Below are 10,803 nucleotides of genomic sequence, written 5' to 3' on the forward strand. Positions count from 1 at the left end.
CCATCCTTAATGGACTGGCCGATGCCAACATGCTGAGAGATAGCCCGCATAGGTTTGTTGTGGGTAGGTCTTGTTTGACCAATCTCATTTCTTTCTATGACCAAGTGACTTATCACCTGGACAAGGGAGAAGAGATTGATGTCATATATCTTGACTTCAAAAAAAGCCTTCAATCCGGTATCCCATGATCACCTCTTGACAAAACTGGCCAATTGCGGCCTTGGGTCTACCATGATCCACTGGCTAGGCAATTGGCTCAATGGTCAGACCCAGAGGGTAGTAATTGTTGGAAGTCAATCATCATGGTGCCCCTTGACCAGGGCCCCCCCCCCCAAAGGCTCTGTCCTTGAACCCATATTGTTCAACATCTTCATTAATGATGTGGACACTGGAGTCAGAAGCAGACTGGCCAAGTTTGCTGATGACACCAAACTTTGGGGCAAAGCATCCATACCAGAAGACAGACGGGTGATCCACGCTGACCTGGACAGACTCAGCAAATGGGCAGACAAGAACTTGATGGTGTTTAAACACTGAAAAATGCAAGGCTGCACCTTGGGAGGAAAAACCTGCAGCATCCTTATAGGCTTGGCAGTGCTACGCTGGCTAGCACTATGGAAGAAAGAGACTTGGGGGGTCATCATTGACCACAAGATGAACATGAGCCTACTAGCCACAACATTGCATTGCAAAGCAACCAAAACGCTGGCTTGCATCTTTAGATGCTTCTTAAGCAAATCCCAGGATGTCATTCTCCCCTTGTACTCAGCCTTGGTGAGACCACAGCTGGAGTACTGCATCCAGTTTTGGGCTCCACAATTCAAAAAGGTTGTGGAGAAGCTTGAGAGAGTCCAGAGAAGAGGCACGCGCATGATCAGAGGTCAGGAAAACAGACCTTACAATGACAGGCTGAGAGCCATGGGGCTCTTTAGCCTGGAAAAGCATAGGCTCAGGAGTGATCTGATGGCCACCTATAAGTTTATCAGGGATCACCACCAGTTTCTGGGGGAACACTTGTTCACCAGAGCGCCCCAAGGGATGATGAGGTCAAACGGTTATAAACTACTGCAAGACCATCTCAGGCTGGACACAAGGAAGAATTTCTTTACTGTCCAAGCCCCCAAGGTCTGGAACAGCCTGCTGGAGGTGGTTCAAGCACTACATTGAACACCTTCAAGAGTAAATTGGATGCTTATCTTGCTGGGATCCTATGACCCCAGCTGACTTCCTTCCTGCCCTTCAGGCATGGGGCTGGACTTGATGATTTTCCGAGGTCCCTTCCAGCCCTAATGTCTATGAAATCTATGAAATAGGATGAAAGGTACTGAAAGCACCTGCAGCACAAATCAAGAAGCCAGTGGAGTCTAGAAGAGAAAGCCCTAACCAGCAACTCCAGTATCACTAAGACTACTAGAAGGCTGCTCCCCATTTACTGCCATTACTTTCCTACCCCCAGCCCCACTCCCTTCCATCCCAGAACTATCTCCCACAACTCACAAGCAGGAAGGGTCTTCACTTTGTTCCCATTCTTCACCCTTCTTCTCAAAACAGCACCCACTGTACTCTTCTGTCCTTACAGTTTACATGTTGGAAGTACTAGCAGGTTGTTTTGATAATCTGTCCCCTCCCAGCCAGAAGCCAAATTCTCCTTCACTCCAAAAGCTAACACGCCTTGGACCATAAGGGTATGATCACATTTCTGCCCACAGGGCTGCTGAGCCAAAAAGTTCACTTGACACAAGAGAGAGACACAGTGCCCTTTTTCCCAATTTTTCTCATTTAATTACCATTATTGCACCAGTACATCTTATGCTTTATATACATATATTTTTAAATTTTTCCTTCAGATTCTCAAATACATAATATATTATCTCCAGAATACTAAGAACACAGAGGAAGAGGCTCTTGGTTAGTTGTAACTGACACTATTAAACTTCCCTAGTTTTTGGAAACTGATACATCATTGAAATGTCAGGACCTGCCCCAATATGGTAGATTTGAGCCAGCCACCAGGGCCTGTGATCTGGCTTAGACTGCAGGGAAGGGGACGATTAGTAGTTTACACCCCCAACACATATAGCAAATTCATGAGACATGAAGCTTCCCAGGCATGGAACCAAAAGAAAGCACAGAAGATTTGGGAATAATGCTTGACAGGGGAAAAACACCTGGGAAAGCTGGAATGGGTAGCTATTCAAAATATATCCATCTATAAAAGCAATCTAGTCCCCATTTCCACAAGTGGAACTGCAGTGGTGCTAGACTTATGTAGCACAGGCTTGCCTTCCCAGAGCACTGGACAGTTTGCTTCCCAATGCTTTCAGCACCAATGAGCCTGCAAAGAAGTAAAGAGTGGACAGTTGCAACAAAGGAGAGGAAGTATGAGTGGCTGATTAGGTACTCCCCTTAGAGAGCTAGAGCCAAGAGATAAGAGAGGTGGAAGGTGGACATCATGTGCAGTTGGACATGCTTCCAGAATGCATAAGTGTTATCTATGAGTGTTAGGAACAGGGAGGTGTCTCCCTGCACAGTACAAGTCTAGTGTTCTAGCAAGGGGGTCGTCACCTACAGGGACTTCACTAACATGGACACTGTGGAGGCAAGCAGTAAGGGCTGCACTGCCCCATCAAGATGGCTGTAGTAGCAGGCAGGCTACTACACCTACTCATGCAACTAGGGGATGGAGACCGGGGGGAAAGACAGCAATACAAGGGATTCAAGGAACCTCACCTCAAAAGCAAGGGAGAACATTCAAGAGCTATCTGCCTCAGATTGCATACCCCACTGAAAAACTGGAGGGACAAGGTTGGGGAGGGAGGCGATCCAGGGCACATTAAGAACACAGGCACAGCAACTGAGTCCATTAAGCAGAAATGTTTAAAAGAAAAATCACATTTTCAGGGAGGGGCAGGAGAGAAGAGATGCAGCTCTGAAAGTATCTATTCGGCAATTAAACCCTCCCTATACTGAGCATTTATAAGGGTAGGGGGTCAGGAGGGAAAGAGGGCTGTACATGCCACCACAGCAGGAGGCACACAGGTGACACGGAACTATAGTGCATCCTGATTTCATCTCTCAACTAGCTCTGCCAGGTTCAGATGCCTCCCAAGATTCATGCAGGCAGCAGGAGGGGTGGTGTGTACGGGAAGGCACTGTACTGACAGAGATGGGAAATGTCCAGCAACTGGCTACAGCATGAGAGAAGCTGCTCCAGTCTGAAAAAACAGGATCTCTTTCCTTTAAGGATATTTCCAGTTAAAAACAGCTTTTTAAGGATTCCAGTGGGAGGACAAGGATGGCAGAGTTTGAGGGGGGCACAAGGGAAGGCATGGACATCAAACTCAAGAGAACCTCACACAAGCTGAACAAGAGAACATTGTGAGGACACAAGAGATCCGGGGCTGAGGCATGCAAGGGGCAGGCCAGGACATGGAGCTAAGCATGACATGTCCTTTCATAAAGAGATATGGATGCCCATCTAGAACAATACCTACATGTCAAAGGACAGCAAACAGTGCAGGAGGGATAGAGCTAGCTCCCTATTAAAAACCCCATTCTACAGGACAGAGAAGTAGACAAAGTGCTGGTCTTGGGCCATTACCATTTGAGGGCTGCAGCTGGCCAAACCCACAAGTGTGCTATACTCCAGAGCCCTCCACACTTCAAGCCAAGCTGCAGTGACTTAGTCAGTGCTGTAGATTTCTGGGGCAGAGGAGCTGGCCCAAGCTGGGGGTGCTGAAGAACAGAGAAATCCAAATGACACATCCATTACCCCACAAGTGATAGCATGCAGCACTCAGACAGGTGAGAGGACACCAACTCCTCCCTCCCTCTTGCTTTTGTGCACAATTTAGAGATGGCCCCTCAGGGCTTGGTGATCTTTGAGGAGCCAGACGTCCATTTTGATTGAAACAGAAACTTTAAAAAACAGGTGGCAGGGAGGGGAGGATGGAAAATAGGATTGTCTGGATTTTTTTTTTTTTTTTGATTGAAGACTCGAGAGGTCTGGACCCCTTCCCATTCACTTGGTGCTTCCAGCTCCTCATGGTCAAAAATCAGCCTGCTTCAACTCCGCAACACTGGCCATTCAGAACTGGACCCAGTTGGACTGCTGAGGGGCTTGGCTGGAAACGGTGCTAAAAGAAAGACAGGAGTCAGAGGGGGTGATCCCAGTTGAAGGATTGTAAGCCAGCCCACTCAACCCCTCACTCCTGCCCTGTAACCCCTGACTATGCCAGCCCTAAATTCTCCAAACAGCTCTACCAGTGCCCCTCACTGCTGCCCCACAGTTCTCCCTCCAGACCTACTCTGTCTCCTTCTCAATAATCACCTGGCTGCAGTGCTGAAGTCCCCCCAGAGGTCTGTGGTGGCTGGAACGGCTGAAGGTGCTGGTGCCTTAGAAACTGATGCAGCAGAGTCCAAATCTAACAGGATATCTGAGAACAGAGAGGAACACAGATGTTTAAGATCACTGGCAAGAGGGAAAGTCCTGGAGTGCTCAGAGCCTCACACCTTACTGGAGAGGTCTTTCTTCTGGAGCTATTGCAAGATTAAAATACACTGATTTCTTGGGCAGCTGCCCACCCATCCTTTTGAAGATGGGCTGTGAAGAACACAGCAGCTCCACTTGCTGGGTCCCCAGAAAACCACCAGTTGCGTTCTGTTGCAGACCCCATGCTCATGATCCACCATTCCAGCCAGCAGACTTGGGGGTCACACCAGCTGCTAGACCGAAATGGAGAAGCACTGATCACGGCTGGATTCCAGCAGCCACATAGGCAGGAGGACTCTGCTAAAGGCATCCAGAACCTAAACATCATACCCTGAAGAGCCATTATATTCTTCCTCCTTGACACAGAGCTGTACATTCAACTTTTGAAAGGAGCCTCCTTCTCCTGCAGGCTTCCTGCCACCTGCTATAGCCTTGGTACACCCACTCTGTGCTGCTCCTTGCACCTAAGCAGTCCCCACTTCAAAGCCTCCCAAGATGCCAGTATAGCTGTACCCTACAGCCACTGATCCAAAACTTCCTGCAGAGGAGAGCAAGTGATCTAGTGATTAAAGGTGCCAGATGTCTGAGAGACCCAGCCTTGCCAGCAAATTCACTGCATCACACTGGCCAAGTCACTGGACTTGACCTCAGTCTCTTTCCGCAAGAGCTGAGGATATCACAATGCCTTCCTAATTCACCTGGAAGCCAACAATTAGACTTATTACCCAAGATGCTCATATCTAAAAACCCATGTCCTTTTGATATCACAGGTCTGAATTGTGTGGCTTGAGTCCAAATTAAGAGCACCAGCTCCACAAAGCAGGGACCATGTTTGCCCTTACATCTGTGCAGTACCAAACACACCAATGAAGCTTAACAGACAGATTCCCCTCCTCCACCAGGGCTGGAGAATCCTCCCATCCATTCAGCATTTACCTGCACTGCTCACATTACTGGATTTCAGCACTGGTGGTGGCGTGACGTGGTTGGAAATGGGTGTTGAGGAAGGGGGAGGGACAGGAGGAGCTGTGATTTTGCCCCCTGGAGGGGGAGGGAGTAGACTAAGCCCCCCTGATCCAGCCACACGTGGCTTGGGTGGCCCTCCCTTCTTGGTCATGTTCTGTTAAAAAAGGACAGAAAACACATAAAGGAGTCATCTGTGGCAGGAGCCAGCAATAATTGTAAAGAGAACAGCCAACACAGCACTGGTTTAGTCACACAGAACCTTACCCCAATGCTCAGCTTGATGGTCTGTCCTTCTTTGAACCCCAGGTCCAGCTTGGGGCGTGTATCTGCTTCCTGGGACTCCTTGGAGATTTCAGACTCCTGTTTCACCCACCTAGAGGAGAGGAACAGCTGAGGCCCCACAACAAAGGAAAAAGAAGATGGCTATCAAGGGGCAATTTGGGGACCAGCATGGGCTCCCCAACTGGCCAACACTAGCACTGCCAATGCCAGGCACCACCACCCTTACTCTACAATGTGGCATCAGAGATTCAAAGCCAACGTGTCTCCCAGAAGAACAGTACCTTTGCAATGCAGTCACCCCATCATGCCTCACTGCATCTCCATCTGAAAGTCTTGCATATCTCAAAGAGGGGTGTGCGTCTAACACTTTCAGGTGCTAGAGACAACAGAAGCTCCATCACCCTGCTTATAACTTTGAGCTCATACTGTGACTGGCAGCCCATTCCCTCCCCACCATATACCACAAGTGCCAATAATAAAAGAAGTGAGGCTGCGCAAGAGTCCAAGGAAACTGGCCTGGGTGCCACATGTGAGCACCATCAGTAGACCATGGGGCAGAGTGGGGCAGGCAAGACTCACTTGAAGTGATCCTGCAGGGAAACATTGAAGTCAAAAGCATCTCCCCGATCTGTGAAGCCGATGCCAATGAATGCACTTCGCCCTGGTGGCGAGACAGACGGGTAGTCAACAGAAGAAGGGGGCAGAGAGGAACCAGCACATTCCTTAGCAAGTTCTCCCCTAGACACCACAGCACATGGGACATGAGCCAGGTGCCATATCCTTTCCAGTAGCCATCTAAGCTTTCATTCCCCCATAAACCCAAGGGTTCACTCTGCTAGCTGCAATGCCCATGCTACCCTCAGTAGCATCTCCTGTGATCTCTTCAAGCCTGGGTAAGCAGCCCTGCAAGTTGCTTACTACTCCTAGTCCAACAGACAGAGTCAAGTCATCCTTCAGACTGCCTAGTCCACTGCAACCCTTTAAGGGTCATCTGTGGACATGCCACCCCTTCTTACCTCAACCCCAGCCCTCAGAGAGCAGCCTACCATGTGGGTCTCTCAGGCAAAAAGCCCTAGTTTGACTTCTTCAGCTTCTGTTTCCTACACTCTGCTCTATAGCATGCTCCTCACCACACCATGTTTCTACTCACCAGTCCCATCCTGAATCCGTATGACAAAGTATCGGCTGGAATCAGTCACTGTTTCCACAGCAATGCCAGGATACTGGTCTATGGGAGCCTGAGCAAACAACTCCCCTGATGGACCAAGAGAGAGACAAGGAGGTGAGAAGAATGGCCCACTGGGACTTTCACAGAAAAGGACAAAACAGGCACATCCCTCAGCACGGGGACCATAGAACCACCTTCCCATCTTACCTGAGACTTTATCTTCTAGCTTTATATATGCTGTTTTGCCTTTAGAAGTGATGCGGAGCCGCCCTGTCCAGTCTGGATGGTCCAGTTTCCAGTCAGATGCCCTGGAGAGGAAGAGAGAAGGAGCAGGAACTCACGTTCACTGACACCACCTCAACTCCACCTGGCAGCCCCCAGACATCCCAGGGCCAAACAACACTGCTGCTTCTCAGTCCCGACCAAAGCAATCCCTAGCTCCCTTATTCTACATCTCTTCTGAAGAGAGGCTCAGGTACCAAAACCAACCTCGCTCAACTGTGATTAGCTCCTCAGAGGAGGCTCCAAGAGCCCAACCTCGCACGCACACTCCCCGGGCAGGCAGAAACCGAACAAAAACAGCAGCAAAACAGACAGCATTAAACAGAGGTGCACCAGGACACTAGGGGTGGGAAGTAGAGTGAGAGAAAGAAGGCAGGAGTCCAAAAAGACATTCAGAGCAGCAGAGCTCTTCAGCTGAGAAAGGTGAAGGCCAACAGAAATTATACTAGTTTAGAAAAGGAAGCCTCTCTGGCACTGCTATTTCCCTTCCTCTTATAGCATAGCCCTCTGGAGTTAGGAGCAGCAAGTTTATAACGGGCAAATTACACGTTACACTTCACACACACTTAACACGTGGAAGGCTGCTGCAGAACGTTACTGAAGCAAACTGACTAAGGGATTTCAAAAACAGATTCATGTGACCAAGAGCAACATCTGCAGCAAAGCTGGAGATAAAAAGAACTAGGCCCATCGACATCTGTGCGTCAAAACATAAACTGATCAGTGCTGTCACCATAAAAACATCATCAGGGAAATCCACGCTTTCATCCTGTGACCCTAGCCTTCCTGTAGCTGAAGCATACATACAGGGAAGATCTGCTAACCTCTGGGCCAGCAAACCTGCCCTGGGATTGAAGGGTCTCAATGAATTTCCTCCGGTTCCTGCACCACCATTGAGCAGTTCTGGGGGCTGAGTTCGACCATTAGTTACAGCCCTGTAATCCCACGGCCTCTAAGAGAAGCACAGGGTAACCCAGGGTAGAAGTCAGCCCTGAACTGGAAGAGGCACACTCATTTACAGAGTCTAACACCCTGAATAGGATTAACTAGTTAAACCTCCACAGTGCTGTAACATGGAGCAGAATATCCCTGCAGCAGGAAGGGTGTGAGGCAGCTGCTGGCCCTTGCTGCGGAAGACACCCAGTGCTCTCCCGTGCAGCTGAAGTTCCAAGTAGGGCTTAAACCCTCCAGAAATCAGGCCTCTCAGCACCCTTCCTGGAGGCGGCAGAGGGATCAGAGGGACAGCAGGATCCTGGATGCCAACACATCTCCTCCCTGCCTGAGGGGCGGGGGGAGGGTTGTTCATGCAGAACAAACTGCACTGACCCGGGCAGAAGCCCCGGGAACAGAGCCCAGCTCCACTCCCATCTCTGCAGGAACAATGGGAGGAAAAGCACATCTCTGTCAGCGAAGAGAGCAGCGCCCGCATGACTCAGAGTGCACAGGCAGGCTGCAGCAGGGCGAGGAGATGCCGTGTCCGTCAAGCCAGCATTCCCCCCTTGCCACCCCAGAAGCTCACCCATCCCCACGCAGGGCAGCAGGCGCCAGGGAAGACGGCCACAGCCCCAAGCCCAGTTGGGAGGAGGCAGGAGAGGCCAGCAGACGGGTGGCACTGCCCAGATGGGGGCTCCAAGGAGGGGCAGAGGAGGCAACTCTGCTCCACCTCCCAATGTGCGTTGACCCCGGGCAAAGCCAGGTTGCCAGAGGGGCAGACCCCCGCACCCCTCGGTTTGCCCCTGCAAGCACCAGCCTTGCCCGCTCCCCCGCAGGCCCCGGGGCGCGGCGGGGTGGGGGCAGCCCCCGGCGAGGCTGCAAGCACGGGGCAGCCCCAGCCCCAGCCCGGGACGCGGGAGCGGACAGCCGGGGGCGCGGAGGCGGTACCGGTAGCCGCGGTTGGAGGCCCGCGGCGGGATGCGGTAGACGTTGACATCGGGCTTCACGCACAGCACAGACTCGTACTCCACCTCGGCCGCCGCCATCTCGGATCTGCGCCCCGCAGACCCCGGGACCGGCAGGCGGGCGGGCTCATAACCGGGGCGCTTCCGACCACCATCTTTGGGGCGGGCAAGAGCTGGCAGCGGCCATGTTGGGCTCGGGTCCGCTTGAAGCCGTGGCAGGCGGCATCTTGGATGTGGGCAGCTTCGTTCCGAGCCTCGGGACGGCCATATTCGAGGCCGGACCCGGCGAGCGGCGCGACTCCGCGGCCGCCATTTTACACCCTGGCAACGCCGCGACCTCGTGCTGAAGAGGCAGTGGCGGGGGCCGTTTTGGATCCTGGCACCGCACGATGGGTGTGTGGGGAGCCATGTGAGAAGCGGGCAGAGGGGCGGGAGGCCATCTTGGTTATGGGCAGAGCTCCCTGAGTGGCAGCAGGATGGTGCTAATGAAGAAGCCAGCGGACGGGCGTGTGCCGAGCTGCAAGGCGCTGGGGGCGGGGCCGTCTGGCAAGCAGCATGTGGTTATGCGTATGTGGAGACAAGTGTAGCAGATGGCGTGTTTCTGTGCACTTGCCGTCTGGGGTCACTGACGGGTGGGGAGGGGTGATGTAGGGCAGACAGAGGGGTGCAAGAACCCTGTTAAACTGGTGGGGCCTGGCAGCACCGCAGGGGAAGGGGCCTCTCCCCTCGCTCTCACCTCTTGCAGTGGGAAGGGAGACGCACCCCCCCAAACTGCAGCCTGTCTGTGACCCCCCGCCCCCCCAACTTCAAAACCCCTGATACCAAAACTATCCTGATGATCCCTGGGGAAGGAGTCTGAGTTGGTAATAGAAAGATTGTCCTTCAGCTGAAGAGCTAACCAGTTCCTCAGGCACAGGCATAGGGTCTGCAGGAGTTGCTTACTGTTCCACAGTAAAACCCTTTGTGTTGTTCTGCTCATTCATATATGCCTGGTTTGTTGAACCCAGTGATCAGGCTCAGAGGTCGGGATAACAGACCTTATTATTGAATTAAAAATCGTGGTTCGTTTCTCGGGAGGCGGAAAAAAAACCTTCAGCTACAGACACACTTTATTAGCAACACAAAAGGTATATATTTGCAAATAGGGTCAGAGGGAGAGACAAAAGATCAATCACTCTGCCCCCGGGCACAATCATTAGCAGGCTTTTATCCCCTCTCTCCTGACCAGAAGGAGGAACTTTTACAACTCATTTCCGGTTCATACAAACATATATGTAAACATGTCGCTTCATACGTCCCATGTGCATTATAATTAACTACTTAAGTATGCGGGGCGGGTAGGCTTAATATGCATTAGGTTATCACGCGTGCGTAGATGGGATCCAAGGTTACTCAAGGTTCAACCTGAAGGCAAAAATGGCATTTGCTCTTATCTTAGCCTAAGAATGTGGGGGTCATGAAAGAAAGTGTGATTTAGTGTAACAAAGAGATAGTAAATTTGCAGAACAGAGAGAGAGTGATACCTTAGTACAAAGGGCCTTTGGTGGTTTTCCCTTCAATTTCCAACCCCCCCTTCCCTCTCCCATTAAGGAGACAAGGAGGGCTAGCAGCTGTGTTTTTTTTCTAAATTTGCTATTGATAATGCATTTTTAATAATATTTCTAACATTATGATGAGAGGCTGAGAGCCATGGGACTCTTCAGCCTGGAAAAGCT

General features: G+C 51.2%; 1 protein-coding gene across 1 annotated transcript; it reads right to left on the reverse strand.

Moving 5' to 3' along the window:
- Positions 1-1,761: 1,761 nt before the first annotated feature.
- Positions 1,762-9,295, reverse strand: NECAP1 (NECAP endocytosis associated 1). The gene is made up of 8 exons (XM_090043957.1): positions 9,072-9,295; positions 7,116-7,216; positions 6,891-6,995; positions 6,320-6,401; positions 5,723-5,831; positions 5,429-5,612; positions 4,331-4,436; positions 1,762-4,136 (listed from the first exon to the last, which is right to left on the reverse strand). The coding sequence occupies exons 1-8, from the start codon at positions 9,167-9,169 to the stop codon at positions 4,088-4,090; spliced, it is 834 nt and encodes a 277-aa protein (XP_089900083.1). The 5' UTR covers positions 9,170-9,295; the 3' UTR covers positions 1,762-4,087.
- Positions 9,296-10,803: the final 1,508 nt, after the last annotated feature.

Source organism: Crocodylus siamensis, chromosome 4 (genome assembly GCF_052110815.1).
Source record: "Crocodylus siamensis isolate JL-2025a chromosome 4, ASM5211081v1, whole genome shotgun sequence".
NCBI lineage: Eukaryota > Metazoa > Chordata > Crocodylia > Crocodylidae > Crocodylus > Crocodylus siamensis.